The sequence below is a fragment of the Schistocerca nitens genome, chromosome 9 (genome assembly GCF_023898315.1).
Source record: "Schistocerca nitens isolate TAMUIC-IGC-003100 chromosome 9, iqSchNite1.1, whole genome shotgun sequence".
NCBI classification, from domain to species: domain Eukaryota; kingdom Metazoa; phylum Arthropoda; class Insecta; order Orthoptera; family Acrididae; genus Schistocerca; species Schistocerca nitens.
Window position 1 is genome coordinate 19943507 of NC_064622.1, and position 18897 is coordinate 19962403.

The 18897-nt window shown below is 40.6% G+C and overlaps 1 protein-coding gene across 3 annotated transcripts in view; it reads left to right on the forward strand.

Annotated features, from left to right (window-relative positions):
• LOC126203958 (trichoplein keratin filament-binding protein) overlaps positions 1 to 18897 on the forward strand; it is an 801925-nt gene that overhangs the window by 664406 nt on the left and 118622 nt on the right. For all 3 annotated transcript variants that reach the window (XM_049938356.1, XM_049938355.1, XM_049938354.1), the window contains one exon: positions 7174 to 7462. In XM_049938356.1, the coding sequence (XP_049794313.1) occupies positions 7174 to 7462 (289 nt within the window). The remainder of the gene's footprint in view (positions 1 to 7173; positions 7463 to 18897) is intronic.

Here is an 18897-nt window from a genome sequence, read left to right on the forward strand (position 1 = left end):
CAGTCTCACGAGGGTCGCCGGCGTGGCTTTCATCCGCGACATGCAAGTCCGAAGCCAGTGCTCGAAAGCCGTGTAGCTATGTAGCCACGTCCAGGAAAGACTTCGAGAGCACTCGACTCGAATACGTTCTCCACCTACAGCTCAGTAGACCGCCTCCATCTGGTGATTAGCAATCCTCGGCGGGTATCACCATAACAACGAAACCTGAAACAGTTCAAAGCCAGTACGGAAAAATTCGGAACGCAGCTCAAAGTCAATATGGAAAAATTCACACAAAAAGACCACATTCATATTTCCATGGAAACAAACTGCGTTTATTGATGTCAGCTAACCCTAGCCAAGTCCGTCACTTTTATCTGACACCACTTCCAGCTGGCTATCGTATCATCCCTGTTCTCTGAAGCCTCTTCGGGTCTAGTGTAGCAGGGGATACAACCCGTCGGCTTTGAATAATGACGTCACAAGTCGCCAGAGAGCATGTATTACAAAGATGAAAGAGCTGAGGAGAATGTTGAGAAACAAAGGAATGCGACAGAGATAAACTTTATTTCACATATGTAAGGGCCAGTAGTATTTTCACGTTAACGATAACGCGTGTTTGTATCTTAGTATTTCTGCGCAAAATACAATGGAAAGAAATGAATGAAATTACTAGCAAAGAATACATCACGTTACATGTATGTCAGTTGTATCTCGAAAGCCTTTCGAACTGTATTGTTTAAGTGCAGTACGGGATACAGGTTCAGCGTACTCGATTTCTTAGTTTCAAGTGGCATTGCTGTCCTGTTGTTCACTTGAACTATGTATCCCCTGCTTCACTAAACCGCAAATGAAACCCGATACAAATTAAAAGCTCATTCGAAGTGTGTTGCTTAAGTACAGTCCGGATTACGAGTTTGTTGTAAGGCGATTTCTTTGTTCTCACTAGCATTACTGTTCTGTTCTTCACCTGAACGATGTATCCTCCGCTTCAGCAAACCCTAAGTGGAACACGGGATACAAATTGTAGATGTGCTGTTTATTTCGTCTCCGCATTTACTAACATAAAGTAGGATCAGTTTATTCTATCTCGTGAGATTTTTTTTTTTAAAAAAGCCAAAAACACTTATCAGCTACTGAAGCATATTGGTGGAATAAGAAAGTGAAATATGGCAAAATAGTGAAATATAGATAAACGATCGCTTTTAGATTCACATTCAATTATTTTAATGATAGCGCTTATTAGAACACAGAACTGCTTTATTATCTATGCCTCTAAGTGAAGACATTACTATCTATGACTAAGGAATGACGTCATTGTTCAAAGCCGACGGGTTGTATCCCCTGCTTCACTAGACCCGCCTCTTCTTACCCAGCATGTTTGCGTTCAGTAATCTGCGACGTTCATTGCGAAGAACGGGGAAGTGTGTGGGCAAAATTCGTTGGCCGCGCAAGGTAACGTAGTTTCAAATGCTTTGTAGGCTTTCCGTACCGGAAACGAAACCTCGTTGATCACGAAAGGTCACTAACTCCGGGCTTGTGAAATGATTGCAAACTCGGAACACAAATAGCACCCCAGACTGCCCAAAACTTGTCGCTTCATGCCCAGTTCCCACGGACTCTATTTTGCGAGCTCCAAAATCCGCTGTGCGAAATTATTGTACGTATGCATCTTTGAGCAAATCACAATCAGGAACGAAATGCAGCCATTCTCGTTAGCTATTTCCTGCTGCTTCTCACAACTCTTCTTTAAGGTGCTGCCATCTGGCAGGACACTTCAGAACCTTTCCTGCATCGAATGTTGGAAAAATTACTCACTGTCTAAGGCAGCCCTGTAGGATCCGACCACAATCCACTTAGGAGGATTACAGAAAGACCGTCCAATTAGCTCCAGTTTGCAGAAAGCCTCCTTCCCTCGGAACGTGACCCTTTTGTAGGCAATAGCCAAAGCAAGGGCACACAGGCATGGCCAGGAAATGAGGCATTACAGTGTCTCATTTCCTAATACACTGATATGACAAAAGTCACGGGATAGCTATACGCATATACAGGGTGTTACAAAAAGGTACGGCCAAACTTTCAGGAAACATTCCTCACACACAAAGAAAGAAAATATGTTATGTGGACGTGTGTCCGGAAGTGCTTAATTTCCATGTTAGATCTCATTTTAGTTTCGTCAGTATGTACTGTACTTCCTCGATTCACCGCCAGTTGGCCCAATTGAAGGAAGGTAATGTTGACTTCGGTGCTTGTGTTGACATGCGACTCATTGCTCTACAGTACTAGCATCAAGCACATCAGTACGTAGCATCAACAGGTTAGTGTTCATCACGAACGTAGTTTTGCAGTCAGTGCAATGTTTACATTTGCGCAGTTGGCAGATGCCCATTTGATGTATGGATTAGCACGGGGCAATAGCCGTGGCGCGGTACGTTTGTATCGAGACATATTTCCAGAACGAAGGTGTGCCGACAGGAAGACGTTCGAAGCAATTGATCGGCGTCTTAGGGAGCACGGAATATTTCAGCCTATGACTCGCGACTGGGGAAGACATAGAACGACGAGGACACCTGCAGTGGACTAGGCAATTCTTCGTGCAGTTGACAATAACCCTAATGTCAGCGTCAGAGAAGTTGCTGCTGTACAAGGTAACGTTGACCACGTCACTGTATGGAGAGTGCTACGGGAGAAACAGTTGTTTCCGTACCATGTACAGCGTGTGCAGGCACTATCAGCAGCTGATTGGCCTCCGCGGGTACACTTCTGCGAATGGTTCATCCAACAATGTGTTAATCCTCATTTCAGTGCAGATGTTCTCTTTACGGATGAGGCTTCATTCCAACGTGATCAAATTGTAAATTTTCACAATCAACATGTGTGGGCTGACGAGAATCCGCACGCAATTGTGCAATCACGTCATCAACACAGATTTTCTGTGAACGTTTGGGCAGGCATGTCTTGATTGGGCCCCATGTTCTTCCACCTACGCTCAATGGAGCACGTTATCATGATTTCATACGGGATACTCTACCTGTGCTGCTAGAACATGTGCCTTTACAAGTACGACACAAGATGTGGTTCATGCACGATGGAGCTCCTGCACATTCCAGTCGAAGTGTTCGTACGCTTCTCAACAACAGATTCGGTGACCGATGGATTGGTAGAGGCGGACCAATTCCATGGCCTCCACGCTCTCCTGACACAGACCCTCTTGACTTTCATTTATGGGGGCATTTGAAAGCTCTTGTCTACGCAACCCCGGTACCAAATGTAGAGCCTCTTCGTGCTCGTATTGTGGACGTCTGTGATACAATACGCCATTCTCCAGGGCTGCATCAGCGCATCAGGGATTCCATGCGGCAGAGGGTGGATGCACGTATCCTCGCTACCGGAGGACATTTTGAACATTTCCTGTAACAAAGTGTTTGAAGTGAAGTCACGCTGGTACGTTCTGTTGCTGTGTGTTTCCATTCCATGATTAATGTGATTTGAAGAGAAGTAATAAAATGAGCTCCAACATGGAAAGTAAGCATTCCCGGACACATGTCCACATAACATATTTTCTTTCTTTTCATGAAAGTTTGGCCGTACCTTTTTGTAACACCCTGTATACAGATTGCGGCAGTGTCGCATACACGAGGTATGAAACGGCAGTGCTTTGGCAGAGCTGTCATTTGTACTCAGATGATCCACGTGGAAGGGTTTATGGCGTGGTTATGGCCACACAATGGGAATTAACAGACTCTGAATGCAGAATGATAATTGGAGCTGGACACATGGGACATTCCGTTTTGGAAATCGTAGGCAATTCAGTATTCAGAAATCCATAATGTCAAGAGTATACCGCGAAAACCAAATTTCAAGCATTACCTCTCACTACAGACAATGCAGTGGTCAAGTTTCACTCAATCACTGAGAGCGACGGCATTTGCGTAGAGTTGTCAGTGCTGACAGACGAGCAACACTGCACGAAATAACAGCAGAAATCAATGTGGGACATACAACAAGTGTATCCGTTAAGGCAGTGCAGCGAAATTTGGCTTTAATTGGTAATTGGATATGGCAGCAGATGACCGACACGAGTGCCTTTACTAACAGCACAGCACCACCTCCGGAGGCTCTCCTGGGCTCTTGAGCATATCGGTTGGACTCTAGAAAACTGGAAAACTGTGGTCTCGTCAGATGAGTCCCAATTTAAGTTGGTAAGAGATGATGGTATGGTTTGAGTGTGTTGCAGACTCCACAAAGCCATGGATCCAGGTTGTCAACAAGGCACTGTGTAAGCTGTTGGTGGCTCCATAATGGTGTGGGCCGTGTTTGCATGGAATGGACTGGATCCTCTGGCCAAACAAAACAAATCATTGACTGGAAATGATTATGATCGGTTACTTGGGGACCATTTGCAGACATCATGGACTTCATGTTCCTGAACAACAGTGTCCCATACCACTGGCCATAATTGTTTGTGATTTGTTTAAAGAACATTCTGGACATTTCGAGCTAATGGTTGGCCACCGACATCACCTAACACGGTTCCCACTGAAAATTTATGAGACAAAATCTAGAGGTCACTTTGTGCACAAAATCCTGAACGGCAACACTTAACATGATTATCGATGGCTATTAGAGGCAGCATGGCTCACTATTTCTGCAGGAGACTTCCAGGGACTTGTTGAGTCCACACCACTTACTAAAGTTCTTACACTACACTGGGAAAGGGAAGTTTTACACCATATTAATAGGTATCCAACAACTTTTGTCTCCTTAATGTAAATTACCCCAGCATTACCCGATTAAATTTTAATACGCTCTGTTACCCCCTATTGATAATCTTATAAACAATGTCGACGATTAGGTGGGCTGATAAGGTAGGGAAGGAGGAGGTTCTCTGCAGAATCGGTGAGGAAAGGAATCTGTGGGAAACACTGACAAGAGGAAGGGATAGGATGATAAGACATCTGTTAAGGGGCTCCGGAACGCCATATACTTGCAATGTTAAAATAACGCTTATAAATTACATCTTTCCTCACAAAGTATTTGAGGTAGGAAGTTAAACTTTTTACAGATTATTTATTGGAATATGGGCTACAACTTAACACAGGGATTTTACAAAATTTTAGTTCAGTTATTAAAGATGATTTTTTTTCAATTGTAATGAAAATTCACAACATTTTTTTGCAATTTTTTATTTATATATTCAAAAATATACGTTTTTTTGGAAAAAGGCTGTGTTAAATTATGCAGAAGGTACTGTGTAACATTTACTGAAAGTTTGAACAAATATGTTTGGAAGATCCATAGAAAACATGTAATTAGTATGAGAAAATAAAAGTTTTGGGAATCGAGCGACAAAGATTGGATTAACTTTTTAGTGCATTCCAGGTCCATAGGATGGATTATCTTCATCCTCTGCAAACTCCTCCTCCAGCTTCCTCTTGTTCCTCCTCCTGTTTACTCTTGCTTGTATTTCTAGACTCTTTACAGCCCTGTCTGCAGCCCGAAGGCGTTCCTTGTCTAAAGCAAGCATCGCTCGTACCATGTTAGAACCTATCTTCATTCCCATATTTCTAAATACCTTGCACCTTACAATGTTGCCACCATTGAAAGTCGCAACAGCATCATACACACCAAAGTGAAGTGTTTCTATTCCAACAAATACAGTCTTGGGGATTCTCGACCATATAACACTATTTACACTTTCATTGGGGTTTTGAGTTTTTCCGTGAATACACTTTTTCAACAGTTCAGGTGCTGCTAAGTCTCTGAAAATAGGTTTTATCACCTCCATTATTGCATGAGGCAGACTATGCTTATGAGTGTACACTTCACCAGTTAGCAATCCTTTGTTATATTTAAACCAACTGTCTTTTTCTTTGGGACACAAGCTATGTTGGGGATTTTCATCGGTTGAAGAAGTATGAAAAAAAAGAGCCCAAACAGCCTTCTTCATTTCGTCGACACTTTGTGTATTTTGCCTAATAGCCATTCCATAATAGTTCTGTATTTTGTCAATTACACTGTCAGTTAACCTTCCCTTCCCATCCAACCCTTTACCATCACTGAGTTTTTGTTTTTTGTACGAAGCTTTCAGTCGCCGAAGTCTTGTTCCCATTCGCTTCTGTACGTGTCCAATACACTCAAATTTCTGCACTACAACATCATCACCATAGGGCTTCAGTCCTTGAACATGTTTGAAACTTTTAGAATCACCGTCACCAAGGTAATTAACATATCGCACTTTATCACACGCCTCAGAACGCTTGAATATACTGGCAACACCAGCCACTTCCATTCCTCCACTACTGCCACTATAGTTAGCTTTGCAATTATTTTCATGTGTACCTTTATATTTTTGTGGACATCTACAATACTTTGATATTACTGCTACATCTAAAACTTTCCCTGTATACATACTGGTGGCAGATACTACACCATGAAGAGATGTGTGTCCCCTATTTAAAAATAGTTGTAGTCTTCGGAATTGAATAAATTATATATCTATTAAAAGGTAATAGTCTGCAGATTCAGAAAACGCAAAAAAGTAAAAATTGAACTTTTCATGATTTTGAGCCTTTCCAGAGCCCCTTAAGACATTAGGGAATAACTTCGACGGTACTAGAGAGAACAGTAGAGGAAAACACAGGGTGGAATAGATATGGTAAGTAATTGAGAATGTAGGGTATCAGTTGCTACTCTGAGGCGAAGAGGTTGGTACAAGAATGGAATTCATGGCGGGCGGCATCAAACCAGTCAGAAGAAAGATGACAGAAAGGAAGAGGAAGAAGAAGAATAAATATTTTCAGGACATTGTCAATTTCTTTCAACTGATCTCTCAAGTCCTTTGCAGTGTGGCAGATTTATAATGTCACCAGCAAACCTTAAAGTCTTGTAGCAGTCAATAAAAAGTGTAGTGTGTGTTGTACCCCATAGATGTATTTCTGAGTTAGTAGTATGTAAATAGTTTGGTTGTATATATTGAACTTTGTCGTAGATTAAACTTAGAAAAACATTCAGTTACGTAAATATCTATCACGAAGCCTTATTTTCCCAGGGAAAATGTTCATTACATGTGGACACATTTGTACATTCCGTGTCACGGCAAGTTGTCACGAATCTGACGTGTAAAAGTAAACTAAGATAATCTAGAGAGACTGTACACTACATGCTTTGGAGCTAGGTTGTCTCCTCACACAGCCAGGAGCGGCTGCAGAAGGAGGCTGCGGAGAAGCAGCGCCGTGCGTGCCTAGAGCAGCGCAGGCAACGCCTCCGTGAGCTGCTGGAGGCAGAGAGGCAGCAGCTGGATGCGGAGCGTGCGGCGGCAGCCAGGGAGCGGGGGCGGGGCCGGGGGCGGCCGCCACTTCAGCTGCAGGAGGCATCGCTGGCGGCGCTCGAGCTGCGCAGGCGCGAGGACGCGGCGCGTCTGCGCGAAGCCGAGCTGCGCCTCCACCACCAGTGGTGCCGTGGGCAGCCCGTACTGAGGCAGGTGCGGGCAGCCACTCTGGGCAGAATTAAAACTGACACTGATAAATATTCTGTAGCACATCACTATCCAGCCACTGGACAGGAAATTGCACCTCTACTAATTGTTCATACATTTCTCCCATCTGATTCCCAGCGACTTCTACAGCAATCTCCACAACAAAATAACACGAATACTATTTAAAGTTAATATTTTAGAATTATTTAATAGATACCACTCACCATTTTCATAGCGTAATATGTAAGGTGCTGCTTCCTGCGAGCAGTCTTGAGAAGTTTCTTTGTAACAGTGGGTGGAAAATGCTTGCTGTTCTGAGAAAGTCAAAAGCCCTTAAGTTAAGTCACCCTCACAGGGCTCAACTGTAACCCATTTAGAAGGATTTCACAAAGACCAGACTGCGACAACCTCCTCGCTGTGAGTGACTTTTTGTCATTGGCGCAATTAGTCTCCAGTCACACTGGCCACTAATCTGTTACGTCTCTGTTTTTCTCTTATTTCTTCAACCGTCAGTTGCTTTCTTGATATAGATGAATATGGATCTTTTTGAGAACACAGATTTTCATAGACAATTGAGATGTCTTTCATACAGTAAGTGGTGTATTTGGAGGCGGTCAACTGATCCCTAATTCTAAAATCCAGTGTAGGTAATCCTCAGCTGCCAAAAAGTGCAAAAAAAGAAAATACATGACCAATTGTTTAATTTTGCTTTATGGGGACTGAGTATGCTGTTGTGAACATGTCCATGGTGAGCTCAGGGACCTTGAGTTATTGGAGCTTCTCCTCTTACCTCGTGCCACAACTCATCCCATCCCTCCCTCACTGATACTGTTTATTCTTCTCCTCTGACTCATCAACAATGTTGACTTCTTTGATGTGCACTGAGCTTGCACAAGGACTTGAATTTTTGTCATTAGCTTTCGTCATTTAGGTTAAATCTTACCATCATTACTGGCAAATTAGTTTTGGTTGCTATTACTGGGTTCGATTCTCAACTTTCTTTGTAAAGGGTGTATGGGGCAGGCTGTATGGGGAACGTAAATGTTATTCACCTGTTGTCTGTGATAACGGACAAGTGGCCATATACCAGTGTGGCACCCAACCTCCTGTGTAGGGGGGGGGGGGGGGGGTAGGGGGTGTTGCTAAGTATTCCCTTGACTTCTTAGTGACTGCACTTTCGATACCTGAGTTGTCCACTCTCCATCAGTGCTGAGGAGAAAGTGCCCATTGCATCGGGGACTCTAGGACTCCGTGGGATGGTTACCTGTGTCATGTAGCAGTTTCTGTGGTAGGGTACTATTTCTCTGTCAGGATGCCGTGAGGAGGAGGGGGTGGGGGGAATCCCTGGTTGTAAACTGACACAAAGGTAGGCAATACACAGTGGAGAGATTCTCAACCATCACAAGCTGGTGGCAGTACACCTGCAGCAGTTTTGCCTTACAGATGAAATTGGTACAATGCTGAGAGATATAATCCCAAACTGCTTCCTTCCTTAGCTACACTGTGGGAAGAAAACTGGTTTAAGAAATCAGGAGAAGCATGTGCACTATAGTACAGTAGAAGAGATAGTGACCCTTTCTGAATGCAGAAACATCGTTCATAGTAGAACAAATAGAATTAAAATTCAGTGCAGTCACTTCAGTAGATAAAATGAGAAGTGGATGGTATATTAATCAAAAAGTCAATCTCCCACTCATCTGGAGGCACTGCTCCAGGTTAACATACTTGGTGATCCCTTGTCACAATTACATCTAATAAGACCCTCATTGTGGTGCAAGGAATAATTTGTCATTGTGGCCTTACACTACAAATGGGTGAAGAAATACGGGTTAATTTAGAAACATTCCCCTTGTCCAAAGAAGTCTGAAAGATAGCAGGAGATACACTGGAGGTGAGTTGCACCCAGAAAAAGGAAACTAACTGTCTTTTGACATGATGTCAAACCCATGTGTGATGTTTCAAATGCATCTGTATCGGTCACATGTAGTCCTGCTGTGCAAATGACTCATTTTGTAGAGATTATGGTCAACCATTACAACGGAATGCACCACATGGAGAACCACTGGTTTGCATTAACTGTGTGGAAAGTAGTCCCCTCCACTCAGTGACTTACTAATTCTTTGCAAAAAACACAAAATACAGGAGCATAATAGTTTTGACCGATTAATTAGTTTTGAAGTTTGGAAGAAATACGAATGCTTACATCCTGTACAGAGGTTAAGAAAGTACTCACTTTCTCCTCTTGACAGTCCCGATGGTCTACCAATCACAGGAAGAAAAAGAGGGTATTCTGTGCCTACTATTCCTTCTGTATCTGCCTCGACTACCATGTAGTCCCATTCTCCAAGCAGAGCAGTAATCTTCACAACTGATCCCTATTTGGAGAGGGCTACTTTCCATCCTTAGATCCAGCCAACAAATCACCAGCAACCCATGCCTCAGATGAAGGAAGGACATTGGCCATTGCGTAGTCCATTCATCTTCAGTTCCTGAAACCTGCCCAAATATTTCCCAGCAGTAAATAAAACTCCATAATGATTAGAAGAAAATGGAAGGGAGCAACTTGATGATTGTGTAACCTCAGTGGCCATGGGGCTACAACGTTCCCTACAGAAATTATGCAGGTGGACAATAATTTCTCACAACAGGTAAATATAATCTACTCACATTGAACTGTGGTATATTTTTCACAACTTTCACTATCTATTAAAATGCATACAGTGATTATCCAGTGGTATGAAAACGTCTGCTTCTGCCATCTTGCTGAACCTATACAACTAATGAAACACTACCCGGGTTGGTATAGCCTTGTGCAAGAAACCAGATTCTCAACTGACTAATGTGGGTATTACAGCCTCATTTATAGAAATGTATGACAGAACGAAGGCTGACTAATAAATTAAGTGGAATGCATATCTCGCACACTGTGTAATTATAGAGAAACTCAACAGACAGGCAATGTGCCAATAGGGACAGTAGACATATTTGCTTATGAAATGTATGAATAAGGATGAAATGAATATTGTAATAAGCGATGTGATCTCACCAACAAATGTAGACACCAGAGAATATTTAGAAACTAAAATCAACTCAGATTTACAGACATGTTGACTTAAAATTCATTAATATAGAGGGTGAAAGAACGATGCAAATCATGCTGAGATACATAACTAGACCTAGGTATGAAAAGTTGCAATCACTTGTCTCAAAAATTCATTAATATAGAGGGTGAAAGAATGATGCAAATCATGCTGAGATACATAACTAGACCTAGGTATGAAAAGTTGCAATCACTTGTCTCAACTTACACAGCGGGTAGACTAATCTTGGTGACAAACAATCTGCCTGCAGTTATCAGAGAATTATGTGACCTACCACATCAGATCTACTCAAAAAGATTAGAACATTTAGGTCTTCACACCTACAAGGACTTGAATTAGAGCTCCAACTCCTGTCACCAGTGCTGTATTGAAATGTATTTCACATGACGACTAATACTCACCTCCATACTTTCGTTATTTCCTTGGATAAGCTAGCCCTAAGACAGTTATTGTAGTTAGAAAAAGAAGTGTAATGATTAATAAAACATTAAAAATGTGTAGTGAATATTTGTCTTGTATTGTAAGATCAAACGAGCAGATATGCTCACAAATACATATGCACAGTATTCAGACCTCAGATATTAAAAAACGTCAAGGAAAGTGACACGTGCACTCTCAAAATTTGTGATAGCTATGGACATAAATGATAAAAAAGAAGACACTCTGGTTTAGCAGGCACACAGAGACGAGGGGGAGGGGGGGGGGGGGCAGAAGGTTTTAGACACAGTCCAAGAAATGCGCCTGTTGATGAATTATCCAGGGCAATCCATGACTAGCATGAAGAGCTGGAACACCTACTAATGTACAAATGACAGTAAAAAATATGTTATAAATAAAATTTCCATGTAGACCGTCTGCTTTGGATTGCGTAGTAGTGATCTCAATATAGTTACATTAACAGTTAATGATAAAAAATCTTTAAGAAGCAAATTGGAACAAGCTACGTGATATAGTAGCCCACATCACCCGTTCACTGTGTTCGTATAGAGCTAAGTGCACAGGCCCTGTAAGAAATAATACAAAACATACAACATGCACATACCCAAAACTGCCATCTCACCATTAAAGAATATTCTGTGGCCACCTGAGTTGACATACATTACACTGCATACAAGGTGATGCCAGAAGAGACCAGTCAAAGGTCAATCGATGTAGTCTAACAGGTATAATATAGAAACCTGAAGTCTTAATACTAAGAATTGCTTGGAAAGCCCAAACAAGCACAGTGGGAAAGCTTACTGACAAAATTGGTTAAAGATTGATATTTAGGGATAAACCGTACAAATTACTGATCTTACAAAGAAGATCAAAGCTTGAATCATTCTGCCCACAATAAAGGCTGAAGACAGATTGGTGATCCACAGGTGGAGACAGTCAGCAGAATATCTATTTTTCAACTTGTCCCAAATGCCAGTCTAGATGCAGATCAGCTGTGTTCAAAGCTTTGATATGTGTTACAAAGTGAATGCACTAATTATTAACTACACGGTTTACTGAGGAAGAAGTAGCCATAGCCATAAAGAGATTTAAAAAAAATGTAAGATTTCAGGACCGATTAATATTTAAACTGAGGCACTCAAACAAATAAAAGTGCAAATCATTTCATTCCTAGCCAGACAGCTTAATGATTCATTAAAAATGGCCAGGGTGCCTGCCAGTTGGAAATTAGCGAAAACTGTAGTAGTCAAAAAGTTCAGGGGTGAAGGTCAGACAAATACTACAAGCTATAGTCCAATCTGTCTGGTTACTATGTGAGGGCTGTTCAATAAAGAATGATCATTATATTTTTATGGTCATAATTTCTCACACTGTAATTGAATCTTACAATGTTCTGTTAGCATGTAACAGATACGCTGTATTACTTTCATTGTTGCTACTTCTACACGGTCCAGTCACATTAATGTGACCTGCCTATGTTCGATGTCAGTGTGCAAAACCACTGACAGGTGGCAGGTGGCAGCACTAGCAGTGGATGGTACGTATAACTTGACGGGGGAGGCGCGGAAAATAGTGCAGTTGTTGTTATTGTAATGCAGAAACAGAGCAATTTATCTGACATCCAGAAGGGCACGATCATTGGCTTTTGGCCCAAGGGTGGAAGCATTTCCACAACGGCAAAGTTTTTAAATTGTTCGTGTGCTGCCATCTGTTGTGTCTCCTCGACGACTGTTTGGCGAACGTTGCCGTATACGGGTCTCCGCAGCAGGCACCTGGTTCATCCACCCATTATGACAGCTGTTCATCAGCGATGAAGGCTGGAATTTACGTGCCGATACCACAACTAGATGTCCATTGAATGGCAACATGTGAGCTTTTCAGATGAATCAAGTTTTGTGCTCCATCAGACAGATGCCCATTGGCATGTATTGTCTGAAATCAAACACCCTGCAGCCATCGATGGACGGGTCTGGGGTGGAGGAGGGAGCGTTATGGTGTGGGGAATGTTTTCGTGGCATTCCTTGGGTGATCTCATCATTCTGGAAGGCACAGCGGATCAACATAAGTATGCATCTATCTGTGTGGACCATATTCAGACTTTTGATAGGGAATCACATTAATGTGATTGGATAGTGTAGTTCCCACCTGTGAGAGGTGGACAAGCTGAGATATATTCAGTATCTCCCATCGTAGCAACGGAAGTGACACACAGTGACCAATATGTGACATTGAAATTCTGCTTTCAGCTCGACAAATTTTCAGCTGAGGCCTATGCATTGTTACAGAAGCCTATGGAGAGGATATTCTTCCGTACAGCACAGCTCAAAGAAAGTTTAAATCTAATCTAATCTAATCTAATCTAATCTAATCTAATCTAATCTAATCTTAAATTGTTGAAAGAGGGAAGACGGTCAATTTCAGAGGAAGGTAGGCCCGACGATCCAGTTACTGTTCAGCAAAAGAGGACATCGACAACACTGCTTCGTTGTGAGAGAGGATCAATGAATACTCTCTAGAATATTGGAAATTTCATTGGGTGCCATCCACCAGTTGGCGACAAACAATTTACACTTGGGACACATTTTTGTGTGGTGGGTTCCAAGGCTACTAATTCTTGGGGAAAAAAGGACATTTGCTTGTGGGTGTGCATGCAGTTGAAGTTAATGTTAGAGGAAGATCCATAGTTACTTTCAAAGATGATCACTGCTGATGAAACATGCCTACATCATTTTGATCCTGAGAGCAAACAGTAAAGGTCAGTGAGGAAAAGGATTGGTTGCTTCTGCTGGGAAAGTTATGGTAATCTTATTTTTTGCTTTTTGTGGAATGATTTATCAGCATGTTGTACTTACACGTACATCAATAAATGTACAGTACTTCGGGGATATCGTGGATGCTGCACCAAGATAATACACATCTGCATACTGCAAATGTTTTGACTGAGTATCTTGCAAAAATTAGTGTGAAGTGCACCCCTCACCCTTCGTACAGCCTTCTGTAACCTGAAGAAACACCTTTGTGGAAGCAATTTCTCATCACCAGAAGAGAAAGTGAAGGGTGTGGAGGTGATTCTGAAGGCACTTTTTGAGAAGTGGTTTCCAGTATTTTTTTGCAGACTAGCAGAAACACTGGATCAAGTGCGTCATATCTGAAGTAGACTGTTTTGATAAGGACCATCAAAATTATGAGGGGCAGTAAAGGTATGTTCTAAAAAAAAGTATGATCAATTTTTATTGAATAGCCCTTGTACTTGTGAAGATCCAGTAACTCCCTTGTGGCAGTTTACAGCTGCACATGGAGCTCCATGGATATAATCAGTGCCAGTTTGATTTTAGGAAATGGAAAATTTTTGAAGATGTGGTCAAGAATGTGACCAAAACAATACGCATGTAGTAAAAAACATGCAGTTGCAATATTAATTTTCATAGTTAGGAGCATTCGACAATTCATGGTGGCCAGAGTTATTTCTGCATATGTGAGAGCTACAGATACCCAATGTCTGTACTACAGCTTTACTGATTATTGCAGTGCTAGAGCTGTGGAATGGTCAGAAGAGGAATAAAAATTATAAGGTGTGCCAGCAGGGGTCAGTTTGCAGGGTAGTATTTTGGGATTTGGCAGTCAACCCTATCTTGTACCTGTTGGAAGATGTCCAAGTCAATCGGGTGATAGGATTTTCTGACAGTATCTTCACTCTGGTGTTGGTGATCTCAAGAACTGAGCTAGATGTAATGGCAGTAAGGTTCTCTCCAACATTCTTCAGTGATATGTAGAAAATAAATGAACTATAGCTCTACTTGAAACTGTGTACATACTCTTAAAAGGTCAGTATATTTTCCTAGAAATACTACAGTTAAATTAGAAAACATCTAATCACAAGGTCAACAGTCACATGGTACCTCTGAGGCCAGCTGGAAGAAAAGTGTAACTTCACACAACTCAGACAGACTGCCACACACTAAGCAAGCAACATTGTGCGCAAAATTGCCTGCACCTCTACAACTAACTAAAAGCTACTGCTGCATATGTTAAAGACATATCGCAATTTCATGCCCACATTGTGGTTAAGGGTCTGGGCATACAGGCTTCTGTGTGTGGAATAGGCAAATCTGGGGATTTGTACAGAGGGAATGTGCTCTTCAAACTTAAAGGGGTTTTGATATCATACAAACCAATGCTTTGCGGTTGATCCTCAGGACTTACCCAGCAAATGTTGTGGAAAGATGATGTATGGCCTCATACTAGCTACATTAAGGGGGTTTCACAGAAGCCCAAGATATCACAGAACAAAGAGTAGCAAGCATGGCTCAACTCATGAACAGGCGAATGTGTGGCAGCGTACCGGCGACAACAGTGAATGGGGCCAAAGAGAACTTTTCCCTGTTATTTGTGAACATCCTTGACTGAGAAACCTCAGGCAGGGCATGGTATATTACTTACATGAGACATGGCTCATGTGCAGTTTATCTGTACAGATTCAACAGGAAAGACTGTTACATATGTCATTTTGGTCATATAGGAACATTTGAGTACATCATATTTAACTGTCACACCTTATATTCTGTTCAATGTACTTATTGAAACAAAACCTTTCGTTTATGAACTTTTAAGGAATTATGAATGGTGATTGACAGTCATTTTTAGTGGCTTGTCATCACAATTTTTTATCTTAAATATCTTTGTGACTAATGCCCTTTCGGCATATTTATTATTTTATAAATGACACATAAGTACTGCCAGTCTTTCACGATGATTCTGTACTTATGCTCTGTATCATACATTTTTAGTCATAATTCTGTGACCATGTTATAGACCATTCTTTGATTTAAATTCTGAGGAAGACACTCCTAGCAGTGCTGAAACCCAGTTAATTCGTTAAAAATTGTGACCGAGGGCTGTTTTCTTTCAATTGTAACTATTCACTGTCTCTGAACATGCAGCCCTAATTACTAAGTCAGACAAAGGGTGCTATTTAGTTATTGCTTATAACTCTGAATATATTTCCAAAACGTTAGATTTCTTTAACGAAAATAATATTTCGGAACTGCACGAGGATCCGACTCCAGTTTTACAAAAAAAGGTCAGGACAGCCATCAACAGTGCAAATTTCCTACTCAAACCATTTCAGAAGAAAATTCTCATTAACATGAACCCTCAGCCCCCAAAACTTCGGTCTCAATTTAAAATACACAAACCTAATCATCCAATACGCCCGATATCTAATAGTATGAATAGTGCATACCATGATCTGGCCAAATTTCTACATGAAACTCGGAGAGAATCATTCATTTTTGTGAACAATTTTTCTGTCCCAAATAGTCGCACGTTCGTCCAAAAAATAAAAGATTTAGAATGCAGTTCGGACACCAAGTTAGTTTCTTTCAACATCAGAAACCTTTATACTAACGTCCCCGTACAGGAAACGCTTAGAATTGTAGAAAAAAATTTACGTCAGTTCAAAAAAGATATTTCAGATGAACAAATCACAGACTTCATGAATCTCATCTCAGTTGTAGTCAAGTTCAACTATTTCAAATGGACATTTGTACCAGCAATCAGATGGTCTTGCTTTGGGAAATCCGTTAGCTAGTATCCTCGCTGATATTTTCATCAACTCCCTAGAAGAAAATTTTTTAAATTGTTTTCCATCTGCGTCACTAGGGATTCTTTCTTATTCCAGATACGTTGACGATATTCTAATCATCTACGAAGGACCCGCTGACGGTGTTGATCGTATCTTTAACCTATTCAATGATCTTCAAGAGAAAATTTCTTTCACTATCGAATTTGAAAATGAGGCCCGTCAATTAAACTTCCTTGACTTGATGCTTACCATAGAAACAAATAAAATTTCTTTCAGTATTTTTCGTAAAGTAACATATACCGACCAGATCGTTCCTGCATCTTCTACTCATCCACAATCACATAAAAAAAGGCTTCTTTCATTCTGCTGTTCAACAAGCCATTTCCATCCCACTTTCTAAAGAAACGTTCAACGATGAAATCAATTTACTTAAAACAATAGCAGTTAACAAGTATAAACCTAACGTAGTATAAGACGTCCCTAAAAAGAAAACTCCTAAAATAATTACTATGCTAGGCACTTCTGTTATCGAGTCTAACTCAAAAAAATATTTCTCTATTCCATTCATGGGGCCTATCTCTTTATCAGATCCAATGCATTCATAGTCTCTGAACATGCAGCCATGTACAAAATTTTGCGGTTTTGAGTGTGTTCATACCCATCTACAGAAGGAGACATTAGTTCAGCAGATAAAACAAATATCAGATCTAATATTTGTTCTCAGAATTCAGATTTTCATTTCCCTTTTTATAATTGTGACAACTGAAATATTAACGCAGTTTGCTTTTAAATGTGATGTTACACCACAGTAACATATCTCTGACAAGAACAAGAAGTTATCAGTTTTGTTGTACATTATTGACAATTATAAATTTGGTCAGTAGTCAGGAGTAATAATACATTACAGAAAAATGTGGTTTCTTAGATTAAAAATTTAACTTATTCTCAACGTGATCCTTTTTCGAGTGAGAAGGTTCCATCACTTCAGCACACTTCCATGTCTGCAAAATACACATCTACTACTGTTGTAATCTGTACACTGAAGTGGAAAAGTTATCCAGTGAAAAACTACTTTTGAGTGAATATAAGGTACCAAATCTGATAAATATTGACACTGTGCCATTAACTCCTTAGCTTTAGCATTAGATTACTGGGTCCTGGGTCCATCCTCCATCCACTTACTTACATGCATGTCCTGCCCATGTATTGTATTGTATTGTATTGTATTTTTATTGGTCCTGTTGTCTACATAGCAGCTTATGCATAAGACATTGGACAAGTCATGTTATAAATATACAGGCTGAAAGTCATTTCAAGGCATACATATTTAAGGTTACAGTAATACACTTTACACATAAGTATTTATATAACACATTTCATAAATTTAAATATTCTTCAATGGAGTAAAAGCAGTGATGCTTTAAATATGACTTTAGAGATTTTCGAAATGTATTGACCTCAGTGATAGCTTTTATGTTTTCAGGAAGTTTGTTATAAAGCTTAACTCCCATATGAAAAGTACCTTTTTGGCACAGTGCTGTGCTGATTTGAGTCATATGTAAGTTTCTGTTTTATCTGGTAAAGTGATCATGTATATCACAGTTTTTTTGCAGTCTCCAGTCCTTGCCTATTACATTTAATTTAAAGAACAAAAGGGTTTCCACAATGTATACACATGGTAATGGAGGACTACCAGATTTCTTAAACATGGGTTTACAAGAGTCTCTAGGCTTGCACCCAAACAAGATTCTAATGGCCCTTTTTTGTAGTTTAAAAGTGCTATTAGCTGTTTTACAATTTCCCCAGAAGGTGACCCCATATCTGAGACGAGAATGAAAGTACGCATGATATGCATTCAATACTGTTTTCTCACTACCATTCTTCAATGGAGTAAAAGCAGTGATGCTGTAAATATGACTTTAGAGATTTTCGAAATTATTTTTATGATTTTAATGAACAAAGAAGGTAACATATTTTACTCAGTTCTGCACTGAGATATTCAATATGCCTATTCCATCTGATGTTACTCTGCAGCCAAAGTTCTAAGAAATTGGTTTCAGTATTGTTACCAACTGGTTCATCATTGATAGAGACTGATGGGATAAACATGTCCTTGTTAGGAACGTTGTGGAATTTTAGAGCAATGGTTTTCTTACTGTTTATTACAAGCTGATTACTGTGTGCCCAGCTGCTAAGTTATTTCGTGACCATGTTTACTGTCTGCTGTAACTGTTCATCGTCGTCACCTTTTAGTAGAATCATGGTGTCATCTGCAAATATGATTGTCTTGTGTGCATCAACATTTAAGCTTAGATCAT